Source organism: Sceloporus occidentalis, unplaced genomic scaffold (assembly GCF_023333645.1).
Source record: "Sceloporus occidentalis isolate IW3139 unplaced genomic scaffold, rSceOcc1.0.p SCAF_8, whole genome shotgun sequence".
Classification (NCBI taxonomy): Eukaryota; Metazoa; Chordata; class Lepidosauria; order Squamata; family Phrynosomatidae; genus Sceloporus; species Sceloporus occidentalis.
This window is the reverse complement of record NW_028316988.1, coordinates 13277932-13302711: the sequence shown is the minus strand read 5'-3', so window position 1 is coordinate 13302711 and position 24780 is coordinate 13277932. Positions and strand designations below refer to the sequence as shown.

At 44.9% G+C, this 24780-nt stretch overlaps 1 protein-coding gene across 9 annotated transcripts; it reads left to right on the top strand.

Annotated features, from left to right (window-relative positions):
* The first annotated feature begins 45 nt into the window (after positions 1-45).
* GOLGA2 (golgin A2) lies at positions 46-23905 on the top strand. Of its 9 annotated transcripts, none has more exons than XM_089534780.1 (29): positions 46-164; positions 2863-2985; positions 3401-3481; positions 7079-7207; positions 8038-8078; positions 8186-8249; positions 8615-8674; positions 9178-9258; positions 10360-10434; positions 11658-11696; positions 12044-12106; positions 12315-12408; positions 13431-13537; positions 14300-14358; positions 14744-14885; positions 15466-15555; positions 15717-15824; positions 16190-16280; positions 16746-17092; positions 17350-17463; positions 18009-18233; positions 18468-18567; positions 18665-18753; positions 19315-19468; positions 19598-19665; positions 19821-19923; positions 20859-20965; positions 21506-21680; positions 21929-23905. In XM_089534780.1, exons 1-29 carry the CDS (start codon positions 117-119, stop codon positions 22174-22176), a joined length of 3225 nt encoding a protein of 1074 aa, XP_089390906.1. In that variant the 5' UTR covers positions 46-116; the 3' UTR covers positions 22177-23905. The 9 variants fall into 9 exon arrangements, with proteins under 9 accessions (XP_089390906.1, XP_089390905.1, XP_089390904.1 ...); XM_089534779.1 differs by having other exon boundaries at positions 8162-8249; positions 10363-10434; XM_089534778.1 differs by having other exon boundaries at positions 8162-8249.
* Positions 23906-24780: the final 875 nt, after the last annotated feature.

The following is a 24780-nucleotide window of genomic DNA, read 5'->3' as shown; positions in this document are numbered from 1 at the left end:
CGGAGGCGGAGTCTCTGGGCCTGGCTCCGTCCCTCCTTCCTGCTTCCCTGGGCCTCCTTCTTCTTCTCCTTCTCCTCCTTCGCTGCGGCTGACGTGGCCCGGGCCCGGCTCGGATCATGGCGGACGGGAGCAGGCAGAGCAAGCTGGCCGCCGCCAAGAAGAAGGTGAGCGAGGAAGGAAAGACATAAAGGGCGGAAGGGGAGGCCTATTTCCCCGCCTAGGGATCATACGACGACGAAGCCAGGCCTCCCTTCCCGGGAGGGTGATTATTTCGCCCCCTCCTCCTCCTCCTCCTCCTCCTCCTTCCTGCCCCAGACACACCCTTCTGTGTTTTTGTCTTGTAAGCCGCCTTCCCGGGAGAAAGGCGGCCTGGAGAGGACATAACTGTGCAGCATTCAAAGGCATCGCCTTGCTTAATCTGTGCAGCATGGGTTTTCCCACTGATGCGGCCTAGGATCGCATTGGCCTTTTTAGCTGCAGCGTCGCACTTCGGGCTCAGTATGGAGAGAGAGAGAGAGAGGCACCTTTGAAGCTCAGCGAAAGGGTTGGCAGCCGGAGCCTTGCCCAGGCTTCAGTCTACTGACCAAATGCATCTGAGGAAGTAGGCTGAGGTCTAGGGAAGCTCCTGCTGCCAACTTCCTCCTTTCACTCAGTCTGAAAGGTGCTACAAGATCTCTCTCTCTCTATATATATATATATATATATGTGTGTGTGTGTGTGTGTGATGAAATTCCTACACACACCTATATATAAAGAAGCCAACTTCTTTATTCCAGTGAGTCTCAAAGGTGCCACAAGATCTTTCTACCTGTATGTATGTACAGTATGCTGAAATAAAGAAGTTGGCTTCTCTCTCTCTCTCTCTCTAGAAGCCAACTTCTTTATTTCAGTGAGTCTCAAAGGTGCCGCAGGATCTCTACTGATTCTACAGACTGACACATCCTTTCCCCAGCATTTAGCCATATTCATATAATACCTTATGCAATGAATGAATGCAGCACTGTTGCTGTTGCTGTGTGCCTTCAAGTTGTTTTTGGGGCAAGATTGGTTCAGAGGAGGTTTGCCTTTGCCTTCCCCTGAAGCTGAGAGAGCGTGATGATTTTTATGCAAACCTTTTGTGGGGTTTTCTTGGCTGGTTTCCTCAAAGGGGGGGGGAGGTTACTATGGCTGCCATCTTGAGGCTGAGAGAGTGTGACTGGCCCAATTTCCACGGCTGAGTAGGAATTAAACTCTGGTTTCCAAAGCTGTCATCAGAGGACAGTGTCACACTACACTCTTATAGGGCTATTATTCCACTTTAACTTCTGGGATTCTGGGGTTTGTAGTTTAATGAGAAGGCTAAATGCCGCTCCCTAAACTGCAAATCTCAGGAGTCCACAGCCAGAGCGGTTAAAGGGGAATAATAGCGCCGTAACAGCATAGTGCGCTACTATCTTTAGTTTGAATTGTTTAAAGAATTGGGTCAGACCATCCAGCCGCGTGCGGCGTCTGCTGTTTTCCTGCCAGGGCCTCCAGGATGGTTTTGTGCTTGCAGACCTATTGTGCAAACGCTTCCCCAAATAGCCACACCGTTGTGCAGTGTCCTTTTGGATGCACTGTAACCTTGTGACCCCAGGCACCCTTTACAGTTTTGCAGATGTGATTATTTCCGGCTTGGATGAAGACGTTCTCTCTAGGAATGCCTAGGTCCTCCTGCGCAGCTCTGCCAGATGCTGGCCATAGAGTTGTGCTGGAGAGCCTCCTAGAGAGAAGACGTCTCTCGGCGTTTGTAGCTCCTCTAGCAGGACTCTATGAATTTGCATTTTCCCCTCCACATTCACAGGGGATCCTTCACCTCTGACCCTGGGGAATGTGCAGGAACCGCTGTATAAATGTGGTTGGAAAACCGTTAGTTGCAAAATTGGAGCAGGGAATTGCTCAAGCTCATGCACAGATATGAGTGCCTCACGCCAAAGTAACCTGTCTGTGCTGGCAGAGGAGCTTTTTAATCTGTGCCATGAATGGGTGCCCAATTGACCATGAAGGTCAAGGCTGGCCGCCATGCCCTGCTGTTTCCTGACTTGCCTTCTTTCTCCTGCTCAGGGAACCTTCTTGCCCTCCCATCTCAAGAGACCAGACCCTTTATTTGGCATTGGGTCAAGATAAGAAGAGTGGATGGTTGCTGTAACTATTTGTTCAGCTCTTGAAGTTACAGAAGCTGACTCCTTCCTTTTTCAAGAGTCTGTTTCATGAATAATCTCATAGTTTTCCCGGGAGCAGACCTGCTGTTTGTCTCTTTCTATTATGGAGCTGGAATGGAGGCGACTGAAAGGCCGCGGGTGGGAAGTGCCTGCCCCTCTTTATCTAGAAGTCTCTCATAACTGGGATCATGGAAGAGATAGTCCAACAACATCTGGAGGGCCACATATGTCCTAGCCTTGTTCTAAATGTATAGAGAAGCGGGATGAGAAGTGGGCACAGCCAGACTTTGTTTTCTCTGAGGGTTAGTGTGGATCCACTCTTGACAGCTGATGTGAATTTGCTCAGGGCAGTTCATTATGGAATGCTATTTATAAACTACCGTTACATAAATAACATGTCCAGGTGGCATCTGATGGCATGACAAGTGGCAAATGTGGTGCAAGTTGAGAAATAATTGTCTTAATTTATTTCTGCAAATAGCAATTCTGAAATTGCCCTGCCTGCCAGATTGAATAAGCACACGGGGTCTTCTTCCTAAATCGCCTCTGGATTATGCTTTTGTTTGAGGCTTGAACAGAATCATGGACCTGGAAGGGGCTGCTTCATTTGTTGGGCTTCATCTCTTCTTCTTCTTCTTCTTCTTCTTCTTCTTCTTCTTCTTCTTCTTCTTCCTTTTCTCAGCTCAAAGAATATCAGCAGAAGAATAGCCCTGGGTTGACACCGGGAGCCAAGAAGAAACGTAAAGGTAAAGAAGGAAGTAGACCAGAGACACCGACTAATGATGGCAGAGAGTCTCCTGAAAACGTGAGTGGCTTACTTGCTATATTACACACTCCAAAATGTTTCTCTTCTGCTTAAAGGTAGTTTTGACACTGTAAGGAATTGAACAAGGCTGTGTGTTTCTCTTCCTTAGCTTTAGCAGAACAGATAAAATCAGGTTAGATTTGGTTCTCCAGGCTTAGTCAGGGAATATTTAATAAGGATGCTTTGGAATTCGCCTTGGGGTGAAGGACCTGCATCTTGATCCTAAAGAGACGAGATGCAGGTGAGTCCCGTTGATTTCAGTGGGACTTACTTTCCATGTTGAGTCTTTTTAGGACCTCAGCCTTTTGCTGATCCTTTCTTGATCCTTTGGCTTCAGGAACCCATTGATCAATGTTTTCATTCTGTCCCCTTTTCTCAGCTGTTTCTCTTTCCCCTTTTCTTTCGCCTCCTTTAGATTCAGAACATTCTGAAGGTGCTGGTGTCAGACCTTAACCGCTCCAATGGGGTAGCCATACCTTCATTGGACAAGAGAAAGGTGAGGCAGCATTCAGAATCTGTCCAGCTGGCTTGCCGTCCGTACTGCATGCTTCTGGTCCTATTTATAAAAATCAGGGCCTTTCTGTGGGAGTGGGAGGAAGACAGTCTCACTTGGGGATCTTTGTGGTCAGCTGTGTGAGTGTTGTTGTTGTTGTTGTTGCCACCATTAACGCCGGAGCTATTTTTGACCCGCTCCCCCCTCCCACAATTGCATTTGTGTGCACTTCCCTTCGCTTAGTTCAGATTACAAACTGTGAGGAGCGACAGTTCCTTGGACTTGTAAGAGAACTTTGCTCAGGGCAGCTGCTTTGGAAATATGTCAGGCATCTCTGAAGGGGTTGGCCGGAGGAAGTTGGCCCAACGTCTTCTGTTTCCAGGGTGAGGGTGAATGGAGGCATAAATGGCATTGTTCGCCATGGTCCTGACTTCTCTGCTTGCGATCTTCTTTTCTCTCTGTCGCCGTCTCATTTAGAAGTGCCTCACCTCAGAAGGACATGTTCTTGCTCATCTCGAGTCAAATTGTTGGCCTAGTTGTAGATGTGTGGCTTGTTCACGCCAACTCGTGTTTTGGCAGGTGATGAAACTTGCCCATGCGGCGAAGTCTGAGGACTAATATATATTCAGAAATGCCCAGGCAGGAAGTGCCTTCTTTATGTCATGTATTCCTGGGGGCCGCTGGCATACATGTCTGTTAGGAAGAACAAGCTTCCATTTTTGGTCCATTTCTGCAGCTCAAATTCTGCTTTACCAGATATAAAATAGAAAGCACTTGGCTTAAGTGAGCTGCATCTGCTAAGGATGAATTTCCTCCAAATTTCCTTACCATGCTTTAGGAATAACTTTTTTTTCCGGGAAGGTCATGTATCAAAACATGGGAAGACTAGTCCATGTAATTTGTTTTTTGTATTATGATACAAAACTAACAAACAATACTTTTAGCCTGGACCTTGTTGGTAGTTCAGCTAGGATAGATCCATTGAACAAGTTGTCAAACGGGGATTCAGCCATTAAATTAAAATTCCCTTGATTCAGTAGACCTAGTCTATTTGGGGCTAAAAGTAGGTTTGAGGTCTTAAGCATGTTAAAAGTTCAGGTTCTCTTTTAGCGTTTGGTTCATGACTAGAATTGTCCTTTGTATTGGATAAGGTCGATCTTCCAGTTATTTCTCAGGAATTACATTTCATTGCGGACATTGCGATCCACAGAGGAGAGAGCTACCCTTTGACTTGAGGAACCCAAATGTAGTTCTGGCTTATTCATGGCCAATCCATCAGCTTCTGTTCTCCAGTAGTGATATTAAAATAATAGAGGCCTGCCTTACAGACAGCATATTTTATTCATGGATATATTTGACGTGCCTTCCTTGTGAGCACAGTACAGCCAGTGCGACTTACCACAAATAGAAAAAGAACAGTGTTTTAAGAACTTTTTATAAAATGCATAGTAGCAGACTAGAAAAATATTCCAATATACTTAAAAACACACAACACAGCACAGTTTTCTCTGTCAGCCTAAAAGCGGGCAGTGACAAAGCCAAGCATCCCTCTCTAGAGAAGCCTTTCCATAATCTGGCCTCACTGGAAGTGGGAAAAGGCACCGTCTTCCAGGAAGGCACTTTCACTTCCATCAGCTCAAACTGGGAGACTGTCAGGAAGGAGGTGCGCTCTACACAAAAGAATGGGAAATGGCATTCTTATCGCATATGGTCAACTTCAACAAGGGCATATTAACCTGGCCCTCTTTAAGTCAAATGTAGGCAGCAAGAGGAAATGCTTTGCCATCAAGATGAAGTGGAGAGTTCTCTTTGCTCACTGAAAACATTTTGTCTTGGGACGATGGCCAGATTCATGCCAGATTTATAGCTTTGAAAACGAGAGATAACCCTTTGAAGTCGAGTACAAAATGACACATTTCAGTCCAAGTAGCTGTTTTCATACTTGGTAGCTATGTTCGGGTTTTGGTTCATTAAGTCTCAGGGGAGCTTGAGGCAAGTTGTGGTATCCATGCCCTATTTATTGTTTCCATTTGTAAAATGTGGAATACGGCATGCTTGTTTAGTTCTTTCATAACACACCTTTCCTCCAAGGAGCTCAGGATAGGATGTGTGGTTTTCACTGTCAGGTGAGGCTGAGAGGTATTGTTGGCCCAAATGTTTGAATTTGGCTCTCCCTGGTCCCAGTCCCACACCAAAACCATGCTGGCTCCCTTACTATGTATGTCACAGGTTCTGCGGATAAATGAGATGAGGAGAGGAACATGTCTGCTTTGTATGCAGTTATCTGAGCTAGTAGTTCTGCTTGGATCTTCCTTTGATGTGATTAACATTAGTGCTGTGGCTGCTTGTCCAGCTCCCCTCTTCCATCCCATTCCCACCCATATACTGACCCCCCTGATCACACAGCATTCCACATTAGAAATGGAAATGACTACATATGGATATGACTCTATGTTGGAATGGGTCAGCAAGCTTAGCCATTGCATCGCCTTCATGTGACCATTAACAGCATAAGGGGAATTTTTAGAAAAAGGTGTTTGCTACCCTCTAAGAAGACAGAAAGGCTGACATGGAATGTTTCTGCAAGAGAGAAGAGCTGAATGGTGGCAGTGGAGCTCTTGGTGATGCCTGTTTCCCGTCTCTCCCTCTGGGGCTCGGCCTAGACAGAGCGGCAGCCTGTTAGAACAGATCCTGAAGAAACAGCATCTGTAGGACGAGATCTTGGCACTTTCAAAGTTACCACCTCATGATCTCTTTTCCTCTGGGGGTTGTAGGCTTGGAAGATCTTTGTTCCAGAATGACTGCCCTCTTGGCTGGCTCATTCTTTTATTGATCACATGGTGCATCAACAAGTGAGATCCTTTCCTTCAGTGTTCTTAGATATCCACATGCTAAGAATGTAAAAGGCAGAAAGATGATGCTCATACAGGGGAAAGGAGTGCCAACCATTCTAGGAAGGCTTTCAATTGTATTCAAATGTGGCAACCAATTTTTGATAACTGATCCTCCGGAATGGCATGCGCCAGGGGCGTGATAACGGTTTGGACACAAGGAGGAAGGCACTTCCCCGCACTGCAACTCCTTCAGGTTTTTTGTGTCCTGACATCCTCAGAACTTGGCCCTGGGCCGTTTGGGCTGAGTGTAGTCTCTCTAAATGGAACTATATTTGGTTATTTAATCTCTGAGTAAAATCCAGACCTGTAGTTAGTGGGTACCACTTTAATTAGGATAATGTTCCTATTTATATTTGATCTGGATATAGTGTCAGTGCCCTGGAGACCTTGGGAGGGAGTGTTTTTCAGGCAAACCTAGGCATACATAGTTAGTAACTCCTTCTCTTCCATATCTACTTAATCACTCTTTCCAGGGACGTGTAAAAGTAATGGGGCAATATAAGTGCTAGACACAGCCCCTCAGATCAAACATCAGTATTAATTTATGCAGTTTTAATTCCCAGTGACAGTGAAATACTACAGGGTTGCATTTGTTTTAATAAGTAGGGAGAACACAAATGCTTACGGAAACAAGCGACAGACGTCCTCCTCTGTGTTCCCCTCACCTGCATGGTGCTTGTAATCCTTGTGGTGTGTTTTGTGACAGGCATACTGTGATGGTGAAGTTGCTGTCAATAATGCTGAACAGCTCGCTGCTGGTGTCCTCACGTCGTCTAACAGCAATAGTTTGCCTAGCTCTGCCGCTCCAGCTCCTGGTAGCATGCAGCTGTCACAGGTTTGTGAATGTCTGAATATCCTACAGATGTTTTTGCCAAGTTTCACATAAAGATTGGGGGGCGGGAGAGATACAAGGGTAGTGCAGGGTTATCAGGTAAGACACTAGCCAGTTATTTGGCAAGTTGCAAAAGTGAGAGGAATTAGCTCTGCAATATTCTGGCTATCTAGAGTCCAAATCACTCCTTTTCCATTGCTCCATTGGCATTTGTAGTCATTGGAAGCAATTCTTTTCTGAGTAAGAGTGGGGAATTGGAGCTTAGCTTTTCTCAGCCATAGCCAGCATAGCCAGTGGTGTAGGATGATGCGACTTGTTGTCTAAAAAAATCTGGCATATGCAAGGACAGGAAGTTTAAATCTCTCCTTCTGGTGCACTATCTCCTTACCTCCTTCTTCCCTGGAAATAGCTTTTCCAGTGTGAAATCAGTTGAGCAACATATGAGATTTTAATGTGGAGAGCACCATGAGAAGAGAGTAAACACACATGCCATATATTTAACTCAAACTTGCACAGTTTGACAAACAGTTGTTTGGTAGGCTAGGCACTGGAAAGATGGCATAATCCTCCTTCACAGAGCTAACTGCTTATGTGGATAATGGTGGAAATTTGGCAATGGCCACTTGGTCACCACTTGACGCAGGCTGTGTGGGAGGTTTCTGTGAGCTTCTGCTATGCGCTGTAAGTTAATGAGAAGGCAGCATTTGCCCACTCTGTGTTGGAGTTTATATGTTTGTTTCTGTGTGCGTGCATGCAGGCATGTTCATGCATAACCTGATATGTTTACTAGTTATTTCTTGTTCAATTAGTTACATATCTATTTCATTCCACAGCTCAGTGACTCGGATCATAAAAATGCTTTTGATGAAAACAGGTAAGTGACTTTAGGCTTGCGTTTGTATTTCTGTGGTATGGTGTCTTTTCCCCATTGTATTACTAGTCCCTTTTTTATTAAAGGCATCTGCCCGGTTCCTTTTCCAGGTCCCTCTCACTGACAGAGAGTCTCCGCCAGCTCTCCGAGCAGCTGAACGGCATGGTCAGTCAGGTAATAGCCAGAGCTTTCTGATTTGTCTCACTTCATTATTTTTCTACCTAAATGAGGGTTAAGTAGCTGGCTCAGGAATGTTCAGTAATTCTAAATGTCTTTATAGCCAGACAATAAAACAATATGATGTTTTCATACCAATGATGATGAGAGTGAGAGCCTGCAAAGTTGATGTGTATTTGAAGTGACCCGGGGGTTATGCTAAATTACTTTGAAGTTCATTCTTTATTTCCCTGATTCTGGAGAAATCTTTTCATGTTGCTGCCAGAGGAATATCATGCTAAAACTCATGTTTACCCAAGCCAGTGGAATATACCAATTTTAGCTAGCTGTATATTGTAATAACAGGTATCTGTATTTTGCAGCCAGTGGCCTACGTGAATGGGGAAAATGCTGCATCTTCCACAGATATGAAAGAAATGGCGGTAGGTCCACAGCTGTGTGCTTTTTGTCATTGAGCATTGATTTGAATAGGTATCCATGGTGCATTCTGGCAGTGACAACTGACTTGAGTACAACTGCCTGCCCACTGTAAAACAAAAATATATACTGCTGGTTTCTTTGGTATTTGGATGAATGTTCTCCGAGTGACTTCCAGATTGGATTTTGGACACATTAAGGGCCTATCTTGAGTTTTATCAGAATGCAGAGTTGTCTTTGAAGGGGAATCAGATTGCCCTAAATCTAGTTGCTTCTTCTACTTAGAGTTGGATCAGTTACTAAAAGGTAACTCAGTCCAGTTGGGACTAGCAGTTGGATTGAGGCCCAAGTGTTTGAGTGGGATATGGCTTTTTTGTTTGTTTGTGGGGATGGGGAATCACAAAGGTTGATCATTTTCTTCCCCCCTTTTAAATGATTTGCCTTTTTCTTTCCTTCTTCTCCCCTCTCCTCTTCCCCTCTCCTCCTCTTGTCTGCATGTGCCCATCAGACCCGTTACCAGGAGCTGGCAGTAGCTCTAGACTCCAGCAATCTAACAAACAAACAACTCAGTACAAAGATAGAGGAATTGGTAAGAATCACAACTAGACCCAACTTGTTTGGCCTTGTCTTGCTGCTCCTCTGTGCTCTCTGGATGCCTGCAAGGTCCTGGGTTCTTTCACAGTGCCACAAGAAAAGTTGTCATTCACCTAGAAGTGGGATGGTAGTCAACGTGATCCAGTAGCACTAGAAGGAACTTGGGGTCTAAAATGAAAGCCTTGGCCTCAGAGGAGACATCTTGAGCAAGTTTATGTCTGTGAGTTCACATGACCCGTCTATCTTGTCTGTTTACATACTGAGGAGTGTTCGTTTTGGCAGAAGACAGATCTTTTGAGAAAATGTGGGCAAACAAAGGACTTGGCTCTTGATTCTTGCACAGCAGCAGTGAGTTACCTGTAGCTCTAATTTCAGCTGGCCCTCTGCAGGCAGTCATTTTAGACCTCTGGCAGGAGTATCTCAATGGAGAGAAAGCAAGCAAGAGAGAGAAAAGCAGGGTCAGAGAGAGAAGAGGGGAAGGGAAACGTGGTTGCCTCACACATACAGAATCTTTTTCTGTCGTGTTGTATCTCAGAGAGAATCCGGCCCTCAAAATGAAAAATGTGTGTGAGGGTTCCTCAAGCTTGCCATAGAGATGGGAGGCAGACCAAAAGGGCAGAATGCCTCGTAAGCTAAGAACTTGCCAGCTAGAAAGAGAAGATACTATCAGATCAATGGGAACCAAGTTTAATTTAGTATATACTGTCCCAGCTAGTTCTGTTGCTGAGATGCTTAATTCAAGCTCTGGGGGGATGGAGAACCATACCTGAGGTTGAGAGTATCTCACAGAAATTGGAAAGTTACTTTTTTGTGCTGTGACTTCCAGAATCCCCAGCTAGTAGAAACACTGGCCATGCTGTCTAAGAATTCTGGGAATTGTAGTCCAAAGAATTGCTAAAATCTGGTATAATGCAAAGAAATAGAAGCACAGGCGTGGATTACGTTCTGGGAGCTGTTAGAATGGGCTCATTAAAGACTAGGCCTTGCATTAAGAAATAGATTTAAACAGCGTATGCTACCATATCACTTTTTCATAACGTACTGTCACTGATTTTTCCCATCATAGACAACACTGAATGTATTGAATTTGTTTCAGCAGAGTGTGGGGCTAAACATGCTTGACCCAAACATAGGGATAGCGTGTGACGAGCTTTTCAGCACTTGTGGCACAGTGAGTGAGCCTGTTCGTCTTCTAGCTTGCATGGGCTGCTTCTGCTTCTGTTACTCACTTGGCTGCCTTTTGAATACAGCTAGGAATGTGTAAGGCCTCTTTTCTCAGTCAGGAAAGAACCCTGTATTGTTCAAATTGCTTCCCCCTTCATTTCATCCACCCCTGCTTGTTGCATGGCATCTCTTAGTTTTTTGCTGCATTGTTCCTTTCTTTGTCTCCCCTGTTTTTCCTGCTGTAGCATTTCAGTGGATTTCTGAAATGCCTTGCATTTGAGTATTGCCCACAAACAGTTTTTGCCACGTGCCTTTAACCAAAGCAGGTGGAAACATGAAGAGTTGCTTTGCACGTATTTGCAAATGAGGACTCAAATTCCATGATGAGGAAAAAAATAATGAACTTTTTAAGGAATTGATGTTAGCCATAAATTTCACTATATTTATTTTTCAATTATGAAAGGACCCATGAGGTTCATGGAACAGTGAATGTAGTGAGAGCTGTACAAGTCTGTTAGCATGTTCTTAGGTCACCACCTCCAGGTCCTCGGTTTTTGAGGCCAGGTTCTGACATAACAGGAAAGAGTGGCCAGCAATATTTTGGAGTATTCAAAAAGCCCCTTCCCAGAAAGTAGCTGCTGATGTTGCTTTATGAGAGAAACCTTTCTAAAAAATAAGAGGAGGCAGTATCTGGTCTCTGGGAGCAAGTGAGGAAAGTTCAGAGGCCACCAGTGGCACTGTGATCCGCTGCCAGCAGAGTTTTATATTAAGTCTGCCTGGAGTCAGATGTAATTCTGCCTGAATTAATGTGAACATGCCTTAGTCGCATGCCTAAGGTTTCTGCAGCTCAGATGTGCTGTCCTGAATAAGAGTTGATTTGATATGATACAGTATGTGATGTGGCTCTGGTTTACATTGCTGCCTATCTTACACATTGCATTAAACAATCCTTGAGACACTTGTGTAGCAGCTTTTATCATAGTGGTGGAAAATGCTGTTAATTATTGACCCATATTTGCTACAGAATGTGTCAGAATAGTTGTTCAGTATCAATTGACTGCAGCTAGCATTTACATTGGGAGTTCAGGGTCTGTTGATTCTGACCAAAAGCTATAAATGTTGAAAGGCCTTTTAATCCTCTTTGTATTAACCTAGCAAAAGCATGCTGGCCAGTTGGGGGGAACTGAGTATGTAGGTAATACTGTTGCATCCTCTTTGTTCCTTCTGCAGAAACAGCAAAACCAAGAAGCTGTGAATCAGCTGGAGAAGGTAATATGCTGCGCTCTGCAGACAGGTATAGCCAGTTTGATTCTTCACAGTCAGGAGCAGGGAAAGTTCCCACAGTGTGCTGGGAGAATGAGTGATAGTTAACTGACTTAGCCCAACAATGAGGAGACAAGTTACAGAAATTGCCTACTGGGTGCAGCAGCAATGGGTGGGTATAGAGCTTATGACATCTCTGGCGGTGTGCATTGGCTGAATTTTGGGGATACTTGAGGAAGTTTGTAACTGTAGCATGATTTTCATGATTATATATATATATATATATGTGTGTGTGTGTGTGTGTGTGTGTGTGTGTATATATATATGCATGTGCATATTCTGTGTTTTCATAGGAGAAGAAGGGGTTTGAGCAGAAATTTGCAAAGGAGCAAGCAGCATTGCGAGAACAATTACAGGTACATATAGGCCTGTTTCTTATTTATTTCAGCATATTTATGCCCTCACCAGTTTTATCTTTTTGCTCTCTTTTGATGTTCGTGTGACAATTTGGGAAAGGTCATCCTTTGGTAATGATGAGTTTTTTCTTCAGTTGCTCTGACAGAAGGATGCCAGACAATAGGCTTCCCCCATCCTTCATTCAGGTGTTCTGTGCTTTCTTTGCAGGTCCACATTCAGACTATTGGGATCCTGGTTTCCGAAAAGTCAGAGCTGCAGACGGCCCTTTCACATACGCAGCAGGCTGCTCGCCAAAAAGCAGGTAGGCAACACTGTGAGTTATCTGGCAGACAGATCACCTTGAGAGAAGGCGAAGCCTCCGGAATAAGCAGTTCACCCTTTTCTTCTGTCCAGAAAAAGAATAGTCTGGGAAATCTGGATGGGCCGATGGCTGCAAAATAGACTGAGCACAGGTATCCCCAGGGCTGCATTTTCCTTATCTCTGTGCTAAAGTGATTGTTCAAGACTGAGGCAAGACTGTTGCCTTGATCCTTTGGCCTTGACTGCAACTCTCTGACTCATTCATGCCACGAGAGATAGTACCCTCCAGATATTTTAAACTAGAGCCCCCATCTCAGCCAGTAGGGTTAACATTTAAGGATGATGGATGTTGTATCCCAAAACAACTGGAAGGCATTGGTTTGTGGAAGGCCTCTTAGTCAATGGGAAGAGAGAGTACAGTTCCAGAAGAGTTGATTGGGGATTTTTTGTTGTGTTACCTCCAAGTCATTTCCAACTTATGGCAACCCTCAGATGAACCTATCACAGGGATTTCTTGGCAAGATTTATTCAGAGGGGGTTTGCCTTTGCTGTCCTCTGAGGCTGGGAGAGTGTGACTTGCCCAAGGCCACCCAATGGGATTTCAAACCCTGAAAAGAAACAAAGAAGCAGGCCTTTAAGAACATTTATTCAAAACATTTCCATGTGCCATGTGGCAGGCTTCTGTCAGCTTCACGTCCTCTAGATGTTTGGGATACAAATTCCTATCAGTCTGAGTTAACAAGGCAAAGCAGATGTTACATCCAGTACATCCGGAGGGCACCAGATTATATAAAGTGGTGGTGAGAATCAGTGAAAGAAACCCTCCTTAAGCTGGAGGCCTGATCCTGTCACCCCGCCACCATTTCATAGGATGAAGGGGTGCAAAGGATGACTTCTCCTCATCATCTCTGTTTTACATTCCATGTAATATACTAGGTAAGAACCAGCGCTTTGATTTGGCCTAAGAAACGAAATATCCTGCTTGGGTCTAATTACCACCTAACCTCATTTTCTCTTCAACAGGAGAAGCCGAGGAACTTGCTGCTCGGTTGCAGGCCTCTCGACAGAGAATATCAGAGGTGGAGCACACACTTTCCTCTCTTTCTGCCCAACAGAAGCAGGCAGAGAAAGTGAGAACTCCTTACATTTACATTCCATTTTCTTATATCTTCTTTCTCAGTTGTGGCTTTCTATCTTTGTAGGCATGGCTACATTTTTCCCCACCTTCTCTTATCCCCAGTAAGCATTTCTCTTTTTTAAAAGGGGGTTGGGTGGGCAGCGTGTTGGCTTTGTTGAGCTCCCTAGCTTTGGCAGTCCACTTTGTTAAGCTTGCCAAGTGTTCTTCTGCCAGGGAGACTGAGGGCAGCGTTCCCTGTCAGATAGTCTTTTTGGCATCAGTGCCATCTGGCTGTCTCCAGCTCTTATTTCAAACCTAATTGGTATCAGATTTCAAGAGTTACTTTGCCACAAGTCCTTTTTGTGAGGTGGTGGTATGGCCCAGAGGAATGGCCCTGCCATCACTTGGTGTATCCAGGTCCTAGCATCCCTGAGATACTGGTGCTAGTGCTTTGTTGTGTACACTTTTTCTTGCATATGATTTTAAGGTATCTATATACAGTAGATAGAGAGCTCTTTTCTAAAAATATAGACCAAAGACCATCCCCACCTGAGGCAAAATTTGGGTGCCATGAAAAAGGAGGAAATTATTGTTACTTAAGCATGATTGTTTGAGGGGAAACCTAAAGTGCCAAAACAACTTGATTTATTTTTGTTTAGTTAGCTTTATTTGTATCTTTAGCCATCAACAGAACTGGGAAATAAGCAGGGGGTGCCCAGGAGTGCTCAGGGCTTCAACCTCCCTCATTGATTTATTCATTTTTTCTCGTTGGCAGCATAACAAAGAGCTGGCAAAGGAACGAGATAGTCTGAAAATGGAAGTCTACAAGCAAAGGTGAGATTTGGTCATCTTCTTGCTGCAGTGCTATCTATCATCAGAAGTTTTTCCAGTTCACTCTTGGGATATATTCTGATTTCCTCCCCTCCTCCTTCATGCAGCAGAAAGGCAATGGCAAAAATTGTGGTTCTGAGGTTACATTGTGAATTTAGTATTGAAAAATTGGCTGTCTCTTGACTTAACCTAGTTCACAAAGACGTTGTAAGCTTAAACCAAGGGCTTTTAGGGACCATGCACTCTGCCCTGAGGCATGTACATTATAACTCAAAAGCAGAGTCTGGAGCTTTTTTCAGACTTTTGGCAAGTTCTGGATGTCAAAGGTGAAGACTGCTTCTGCATATAGTCATACCTATTGCATGTGTGTATGTTTTCTTACCTCTAGCAAAAGTAGTGAAGAAGTCAAGCAGCAGAATTCTGAACTCTCTGAGAAGCTGCGCAGCTTAATCTCTGAAAACTCGGCCATGAAGCTGGACGTGGAGGATTTGCACAAGAAACTGGAAATGGCAGAGCTGATGATTCAACAGGTGACTGCTACACTGCCAGAGAGGATACGAAGTGTTTTCGCCCTGCTGTATATTTAGCTGTGGGAGGGAGAGGCTCTACGTGATGCACAATGTCTGCCTCCACACTGTTAATATGTACATTTCAGTAAGAAAATTGGAGTCTTTTGTAAAACCTCTTTAGCCTTAGGAGAGGAGCCTGCCAATTTATTAGCTCTTCCACTATGGATTTTGATACACATCATAAGGTCCCCAAAATTGTGTTTTATGATTTATGGAGTCCTTACCCAGGTTACTGAACCTTCCCAGCTTCCCTTCCGTAACAGCAACCACTAGAAATGTAGAAGCACAGCGTAACTGTTTCTAACTTGAATGCTCCCTTGGGCCAAGTATGCAGAACTGCACTTAAGATTTCTTTCTCTTCTACATTACAAAATATCCATGTTAATCCTCCATCCTTAATGCAGGAGCTAGGCTAAAGGGGGCTTTCGAAGAATGGGAAACCATTGTGGGCAACTGCTGAAGGGTTGGACGGAGAGATGGAATAAAATGAATCTGAGGATCTGTCTGTTTGCCTTAACAGTTTATTTGATTCCCTCTACAGTTTGCAAGCCAGCCAGGAGTCCCTGATGCCACTCAGCAGCTGCAGATGGCTCTAGAAGAAAGAGCAAATTTAGAAGCACAAATTGCTCAGGTAGGGAGGGATCCCAGAAGAGCCTTAGACATGCAGGCCTTTCTGGTGGACTTGGGGATTGAGCCTTCAGAGCAACCTCACTCAGCTCTGTGTCTGGGAGTAGTAGCTTCCTCCACATTGCTTAGCTTAAGCTTTTTGTCTTATTATTATTTACTGAGCAGCTGTCGGAATCGCTCCAACAACTACAGGCTGAGCGGGATCGGTATGTCCAGAAGTTGAAGGAGGAAGGGGGAATCTGGCAGCAGCGAGTACAGGTGCTTTCTGAGCAGGTAAGAATAGCAACGAGAAGACGCTTCCATCATTGCAGTGGTTTTGGGGAACTGGAGGGGAGCCTGCAGTTTTGCACAAAAGTTGGTGATAGTGAGGCCTGTTACAGACTGCCAAAATAAAGCTGCTTCGGGTCTCTTTGGAGGTATGCTATTTAAATGATGCATGGGTCCTAAGAGTCCGGAGGTCGCACCAAAGCCACACTCCATTCCTAAGCACTGGAGTGCAGCTTTGGTGCAGCTTCCGGATTCTAAGGGTGCATGCATCATTTAAACAGCATACCTCCAAAGAGACCCGAAGCAGCTTTATTTTGGCAGTCTGTAACAGGCCTAAGACTGCTCTTTCCTTACCTTTTCCTATGGTGTAGATACACACTTTGACAGAAGAAAGAGAACTGAATGTAAATCGAATCCAGGAACTGGAAAACAACCTGTCTGAGTTGCTGAGCAGTCAGTCTGGTAAGATTCAGGTGCAAGGACTGCAAAAGGGCCTCCTTACAGGCACTTCTTTGGGATTCATTGATCTAAATCCTATTGCTTGTCCCAACTAGAGTAGACCGGCTGAATCAGTAGAATTTACATAAGTGCTGATGTAACCATTCAGTTAATTCAGTAACTTTTGGGATTAGCAGTTGGATTTAGGGCTGTGTCTTCCCTTCCTCCCGTAACGCTCACGTTTTGCATGCAAAATATTAAATGTTTAAATCTCCATTTAAGAAAGGGAAAAAAGTGATATGAGGTGCTATTGGCTATCTTTGGTCCAATTAAAACACTATTTCAGCTTCCCCAAAATTATTTGTGGGCGTTGACACAAAAAAATGCCCTTAAGGCCATACTTTACCCTCCTTGCTGTAAATGGTCATGGGGGGAATTAACGTGGAGTTGTGATGGGTCTGCCACTCTTTCTCTCCCTCGGTTCTGTAGCCGTGAAGCCCACGGAAAGTGAGCCTGCCCCTCCTGCAGGCCCAACGGAAGCAGAGCTGCGCCTGCAAGGGGAGCTGAGCCGCCTGCAGGAGGAGAAGGAGGCACTCCAGGGGCAGTGCCAGGCCCAGGTGCGGGACAACGAGCAGCTGAGCCGCCTCAACCAGGAGCAGGAGGAGCGCTTGCAGGAGCTGGAGAGGACCCTGCAGCGCTATAGCGAGGAGGCTGTTGACAGGCAGCAGATCCTGGAAAACATGCAGAGTGACAAGGCCACCATCAGCCGGGCCATGACTCAGAATCGGGAACTGAAGGAGCAGCTGGCTGAGCTACAGAATGGGTTTGTCAAACTGGTGCGTCCCTCCTGAATCGTTGTTAGAGGCCATGGTGCCTTCTATCATCTTGCTGTTATCCCAGAAATGTTGCCGTTCCCAGTCCCATGCCATTACTTCCTGTTATGGGGAGGTTTGCTCCTGAGGGTTATTGTTGGCCATAAAAATGGCCCTGAGGCCATAGGTTTGCTTACCCTTGATATAATTCTGGTAATGTGCCTTCTTGCAGCCATTGTGAAGGATTGTGCGCTTACCTGGCTTAACCTCTTCCTTCACAGACCAATGAGAACATGGAGGTGACAAGTGCCTTGCAGTCAGAGCAACATGTGAAGAAGGAGTTGGCCAAGAAGATTGGGGAGCTGCAAGAGAAGCTGGCGGAGTTCAAGGAGATGGTAATTCTCTACCCAGGGACAGTGTGGTGAATGAAGGAAGCCAGCAGGGATGGATCTGAGGGAAAGGCAACCCTGAGAGTCACAGAGTGAGGAGGCTGGTCTCCCCCTGTAGCTTTGTCCCTTCTTAGCAGTCTTTGAGACTAACTTAGGATACTCTGCTGTACTAATTCCTTAGCTTAGGTGACAGAGCTCAGCCTCTTTGTGATTGAACTGGAAAAGAATATCGCAGTTAGGGCTTTTTATCCACTGTGGGTTCATAGCTGCTTAGCTCCGGTGAAAAACAATTGAATCCCTAGAGCCCATATATTTGGAGGTGTGAGAAATGACAAAAGAACCCTTTTTCTTGCCTACCTTCCAGTTCTTAAATAGTTCTCTCCCTTCCTCTGCTCCCCTTTACCCTCGATGGTGTTAATGTAAACTTTTCAGAGCTATCTATTTGATAATGTCCCAGCATTGTGTGGTAATTCTACACCTAACCAAGTATCTCTATTACCCACTTCTGGATTAGACAATGATTGGTTGGGTTTTTCCCTTCTTTGTCTAAGGTGTCTCAGAAAACGCAGGAGGCCCAGGCTCTTCAGGAACAACGAGATCAGTACTATACCCATCTTCAGCAGTACACAGCAGCGTACCAGCAGCTAGCTACTGAGAAGGAGGAGTTGCACAAACAGTACCTTCTTCAGACACAGCTCATGGACCGGCTGCAGCATGAGGAGGTCCAGGGCAAAGTCACAGCCGAGATGCACTTCAAAGAGCTTCAGCAAGCCAAGGTAAGGCCTGGAGTTGAGAAGACACAGAGCAGATTTCGTATGGCGGACAACAGAATATCAAAATTGACATCTGGGCTGGTGAAGATCTTAAGTCTGCTGAGCGCAGGTTTATAGCAGAAGCCTAGTCTCCAGGTCATCCAGAATGAGCACCATGAAAACTGATTATGTCGTCTAGTCAGTGTATCTTGTGCTTTGGGTTGCTGTTGCAAAGATCTGTTGTTTGTTTCTTTGAAGGAAAGCCTAGAAACAGTTGCCAAAGAGAACAGAGAACTGCAGGCTCATGTCAGCCAGCTCATGGCCGAATTGGATGCCAAGATGCTTCCCAGAGTGCAAGGTGACTTGGGTTTCCCCAGGAGGATAAGACCCAAGAGGGCAAATCTAGGGGTGGTGGTGGTGTTCTAGCTCCTCTGTTCATCTCCTCATGTTTGTAGGGGATGGTGTGGAAACTGAAGAGATGGTGGAAGACCGGAAGACTCCTTTGCTCAGCATCCCAGAGGATTTTGAAAGTAAAGAGGAAATGGTAAGTGGTGGGTCTTCCTGATTTTCCCGACTGCAGCTGAGCTGGGAATGGGAATAAAAATGGAAGAATTTTTGAGGTGCAGCTTCTGGTCGAAGACTTTTCAGTTGTATACCAGATTTACACCATCTTCCTAGCAATACAGCCCAATGTTTCCCTTGTGTTAACTTTAGGTTAATATTCCCTAAATGTTGGCACTTAATTACTTCTTAAAGAAGTAAGCTAGCAACCAGACGTTTGCATTGTCTGCTCCCCACTGGTATACTGTTGAATCCCAAATTACAAACACTTTCAAGTCTTTTATTGTTATTTTTGTTCCTCTTGTACTCCTTTGTTCCAGGGTTAGGCAAAGTTTAGTCCTCCAGGTGTTATTCCACTGCCATCAGCTCCAGACAGCATAGCTAGTAGTAAAGAATGGTGGAAATGTTGGGAGGGCAATACTTTGTTCGGCCCTTGTTTAGTAGCTTTAAAAAAAAACTTTTCACAAGGTGCTCCCCCACCCCACCTCACCCCATACTTTTATCTTCATATCAAAACTTTGGTGCTACTGGAATTGCCTCTTAGGTTGCTTTCTTGACATCCGCCATGTCTCAAGCGGAATCTGACCGTGAAGAGATGAGGCAGCAGCTAATTGAGCAGAAGAGACAATGCAAAGGCCTTGTGCAGCAGATTTCAATGCTCAGGAAGGAACAACAACTGCATGTCACCTCAGCAGGAGGTAAGACTGCTGTGGAAAGGGGGCACATATCCATGCATGGTTCTTTGGGTCCTAGCAAGGCAGGGACTCTGCAAAACAGACATGGACCTTTCCTCAACCTTTCAAACAGAATTTTCTGGTCTTTTCCAGCCTCCAGTGCAGATTCTGTTCCAGGGGAGGTTCACGAAGCTTTAAAAAGTGCCATGGAGAAGCTACAGGTATGTGTTGTGGTGGGGAGTCTTGGGTTGTGAACCCAGATGAGTACCAGAGCACTTGTTCATGCTACAGATTGTAGGACTGTGCTGTGGCAGAAGGGTTTTACTTTCATCCTTTGCTTCCACCTGCCCCCAGTGACTGGCTATTGCTCTTTTAGTCCCGATTCACAGACTTGATCCGTGAGAAGGCAGAGTTGAAAGACCGGGTGGAAGAACTGGAACACCGCTGCATACAATTGTCTGGAGAAACGGACACAATAGGTAAGGGCCAGGCAGCCCCCTGCCCAGATCCTCTTAAAGCTGGAGGGGCTGCCCACTCTTTAAAACCAATGGGTCTTTTAATTGCTAGGCTGTGTTTTGTGCCAATGGCATTAAGTATTTGTTCTCTTTAAGTGGTTTATTGTGAATTTAAAAATGAAACTGCATGTACATACTGAAATAGCGAGAAAGCATGTAACAAAAATCACTATGAAATAATGTTTGGGTACAGCATGTGATCCACTTTCATAAGATCCCAAGGATCTCTGCTTTTCTTTCCATTTGTAAGAGTCCCAAATATTCATGAAGACAAAGGAAAAAAACAGGACTGGGAGCTTACACTGGCTGAGAAACATATTATCTCTCAAATCTCCTGAATATTTAGTAAACTCAAAAACCAGTTATTTAGTAAATAAAATTAAATGAATCAATGAGTTATGCCCTCCTTGCTATCAACCTCCCTTTCCACTAAAAGACAGTGGGTAAAAAGGAAAAAAAAGATAGATGTGAACTATTGAAATTCCACAATTCTAGAGCTGTATGACCTCTAACTGGAAGTAAAGACTATGGCTTGCAAAATTTATGTGATTTTTAATCTCTATATAGTGCCTGCAAAACCACAGGCATTTTTGCAGTAAACACTGTGGCCATCCGCCCTTTTAGTATTACTGCTTTTACTCCTACTAAGGCTGTTTTGGAGAAAGAGTGCTCTTTTTCCAAGGGCCCAGTATTAACCAGTGTATTTTGCAAAGCTTCTGAGCATTCCTCTACGTTTGTATATTCTCACACACACATCCAAAAAAGGAGGAGGATGTTCCTTCTTAATCTTCCTGATTACGGGTTTTAAGTTTTCAATACATATATCCAAACATATAGCACTCTCAGCACCATCCTTCTAATAGGCCTGCCCAGCCTGACTCACGTCTCCTATGTTCCAGGCGAATATATTGCTCTGTACCAGAGTCAAAGGGCAATCCTAAAACAGCGCCACCGGGAGAAGGAGGAATACATCAGCAGACTGGCCCAGGACAAGGAGGAAATGAAGGTAAGCAGAGCTTTCTGATGCAGAGGGAGGTGTTAAACTTGAACAACCTTCAACTTTGGTTGCATCCTGTCTTGCCTGAAGCAGTAAAGTCTCTCTGAAAGAGAGTATCCTATCCATATGATGTAAAGCACCACATAAGTTAATGGGGTCACCCTATAGAACAACAAGAAAGGTCCTGTCCTCAGGAGCTTACACTGAGCTTAGCACACTTGGTGGGTAGGGAGAGATGATTTATTTTCATCTCTGGTTACAGGTTGATTAATTTGGTTTTGGTAATGGCTACCCTTCTAACCCCTCCCTGAACACCCAGCCTGTGTGCATGAATAAATGAAGGAAAAATACTTCCACCTCCTTACTATGGTTACTTTTATGATGGGCAGGAAAAGGCATGTCCATGGGAGTGGGACAGAAGGGTCACTAAAGGTTGTGAACGGAACAACCAAACTCCAGTTGATCATAATGGGGGGCAGAAATGGGTCCTCTGTGCGACGGTTGGCCCTCAGTGGCTCTCTTTGCCCCCTTGACTCTGACTTCCTGTAGATGAAGTTAATGGAGCTTCAGGAATTGGTCATGCGCTTAGTTGGTGAGAGAAATGACTGGCACACAAAGTACATGGCAGTCGCACAGAACGTGGAGCTTCAGCCTGGCCCCAGCAGTGAACCTGCTGATGCAACAATGGAGAGGCACTTGGAGCTGAACGCTACCGATGGAGAAGGTGAGCAGAGGTGCAACAAATATGCAACAAATAAATTCTCCTTAACTTTGCTTCAGTGCCTTGGTATAGCTCTGGAACTGAAGAGGTAACAGCAAAGGGATATTCTCTTCACTGAGAAACATAACTGTTTCCCTCACATCTGGGCTGAGAGTCTGTGGCCTGTATGTGGAAGTGAGAGATTAGCAAGCAGGCTTGCACCCCAAATTTTTCCGTAGAAATGTAGTGCCATCTCTTATCTTCCCTTGCAGGATTGCGAGAAGTGAGTTTGACCGATGAGCCAGAAGAGGATCCCGCGAGTGCTCCGTCCCATCCCTCTCACACAGATGGCAAAGGCTCCCAGCCTGTTCCTCAGGACCCCACGGCCAAGCAGATCATGCAGCTTCTCCGTGAAATCCAAAACCCTCGGGAGAGGCCTGGCTCTCTCTTGGAGAACCCCTGCATCCCCTTCTTCTACCGGGCTGACGAGAATGACGAAGTCAAGATTATGGTGGTGTAACTTGGCACAGAGCCTGCTGAGGACCCAAAGTGCCCTGCATTCTCTGTTCTGCTTGCAGCAGCAACAGCAAAGGCCAGCCATGGTTGAGCAGAAGGCGAGTCCTGGGCCATCCTGGGCTAGTCCTCCCCTTTTGCTGTTCTGAACAGATCATGTAGACCATTGAGAGCGACTGGAGGAGGCTTGGTACTTCTGGCTTCTTTTTGTGGCAGGCAGTTAGTTTCACATCCTGTGACTTTGTTCCAGGACCATCTGCCCCTCATTTTCCCACCACTTTATTCCAGGACAGATGGTTTGAATTCGCTTGTTCTCTCACCTGGACCTCAGCCCTTCTGCTTTACAGTGCTGCCAGCCTCATAACCAGAACTTACCAGCCTTCATCTCTGGCCTTCTTCAGAACAGAGGCTTTCTCTCAGTACTGAAAAAATATTTTTTGTTTCATTCTGACAACATGGGCAGCATTGGTGAGTTGTTTTCCCCCCGTTACCCTTTTGCTTGGGCTTCTGGCTCTTCGGTGAAGGTGAGAGTTGAGGGTGGGATGAAAACACGACTGCCCTTTGGAAGGTGAGATAACTTTTGACATCTGTGTTGGAAGATTTTATTTATTTTTAAAGATGGGGGAAACGAGTAAAGAAAGAGACTCAATGGACGAAATGAACCTGATTTGTGTTGATTTCTGGAATCCCAATTACTTGTAACTGGATCGTCATTCTTCCTAATAGAGTGAGGTTGATTTTGACAAGAGCTGGGGACAGGGGAGTTTTTCTCCCCGTGTGGGGTGAACCCCAGCGCACAAGGCAGCAAAGGTCTATGCAGAAGCATGAAGGGGGTGAATCCTGTTGAATGTTGAGTGATGGTGGTGGTGGGGAAGCAATGGGAATGTGTCCAGGAGTGACAGACTTGAAGCATGTGCTCCAACCATAGTTAAATTGTTTTTAGGAAACTAGGTATGGGAGACTGTACATTTGCACTTAGGTTGTGGAAATTGTTGGCTGGTGATAGGACTCCCATGCCCCTGTGCTGAGAGGAAAGGACTACCAGCTGCTATGGATAGTGGGCTGCTGCATTGGGCTTCCCTGTCAGGTATTGTGCCCATCGCTAGTGTCATTATTTATTCCATTTTTGTTAGAGCATTGCATTCTAGAAGAACCAGCTAGAAGCAGTCCAGCCAAAGACAAAAAGTATATGGAAATTTAATACAAAACAGCTTTCTCCCCATCCCTGCCTAGCCCACCAGTTGTGGGGCACGATTATACACTAAATCACTGTACTCTTCCATATTCTAGAGAGTTCCTGATGGGGGGAAACATCCAAGAAATGGGCATGGCAAATGGTTTTGGTGCAGTGTTTTAACTCGCTTGGTGTGCTGTGTTGGGGCACTAGCAAAGCAGGCTTGTGAGCTCCTCCTGTTTGCACAAGTGTACATAGTGTGTATGTGTAACATTTTGTACATACCTTAAATAAAGAAGAGAGGAATCCTTTAGCAGCATTTCTGGCTGCTGGGAGGCTACTCCTAACCTTGTATTATAAAGCAAAATTATCTAACGTCAGCGGAGGGGCCGGGGAAGGAATGTGATTTAATATAGAACTGTTAAATATTTATTGGGTGTCTGGTTTTCCAGGAATGTGAAAGGAAAAACCTTATTAGAAAAATCTTGCATTCTATGGCAGAGGTTATTTAATCCCTGTTACAAATTTGTTCTTTCCGAATAAACCTATTCCACCTCTAGCATCCTCTGCATGTCGTTCTCTTATGTCCCAGAAGAGTCAAAACAGCTTCCTTGGTTTAATGGAGATAGTTACATTACATGAAGTGTGTACACAGCACAGAAGTTGGTTCCCACTCCAACGTCATCCTTCTGGACTAAACTATGTTTTCTTCTGGATGTGCGAGGAGGGAGAATGCCTTGATCATTGAGGCTGCCCTTTCAGTCTATTGATCTACTTCCATGTATTTTTATGCTCTCAAAACTCTCAAAGGATGGGGAGCCTCATTCAGCTGAGAGACAAATTCAAGTTCAGAGAATTTGTGGAAACTGCATCCCAAAGGCAAAAGGATGGGACCAAAACTACCAGCAGAAATTAGTTGAAAGCTCTTACTTCCAGTAGCTAAGTATTAGGATCGGCTTTCCAGTTTCCAGAGCTGGAGAAAAATCCCATAGAAAAGCACCTAGTGATAAAGTCTTGAGAAAGCGGGTATGGGCATCAGGGTCTCTCAGATATCCTGCTGTACCTCTTTCCCTCACATTTTTCAGTTGTAGATAACTGACACAATGGATGTTTCAACTCGTGGTACCTCAGCTTTCTGAGTCTTTCATGGAGTAGTCATCCTCCCTCAGTATCAAACACTAGGATCTATTTTCCTCCTGAGTTACTGGTGCCTGTTCTAGTCTATTATTCCTGTCTTGATTGCTATTTCAGATACCCTAAAACTTAAAAGTGAAATCTCATACAAAAATTCATTGCACTAAAAACAAAACAAAACCTTATTCTTGCGCTTAATTGCAGTATTTCTAACGGCTATTTCTGAAAACTCAACATGCGCGGTCACTTGTTTCCCATAGGCAACACTTTGTCCCAAACACACTGACAGCATCAATATGAGCC

Bases quoted from the DNA above. Each gene is read 5' to 3' on its own strand.
- GOLGA2 (XM_089534778.1), top strand. From the start codon at position 117: ATGGCGGACGGGAGCAGGCAGAGCAAGCTGGCCGCCGCCAAGAAGAAG. The intron at 13,538-14,299 runs GTGAGAACTCCT...TCTCGTTGGCAG, and splicing joins AACAGAAGCAGGCAGAGAAA to CATAACAAAGAGCTGGCAAA. The intron at 19,666-19,820 runs GTATGTGTTGTG...TTGCTCTTTTAG, and splicing joins GTGCCATGGAGAAGCTACAG to TCCCGATTCACAGACTTGAT.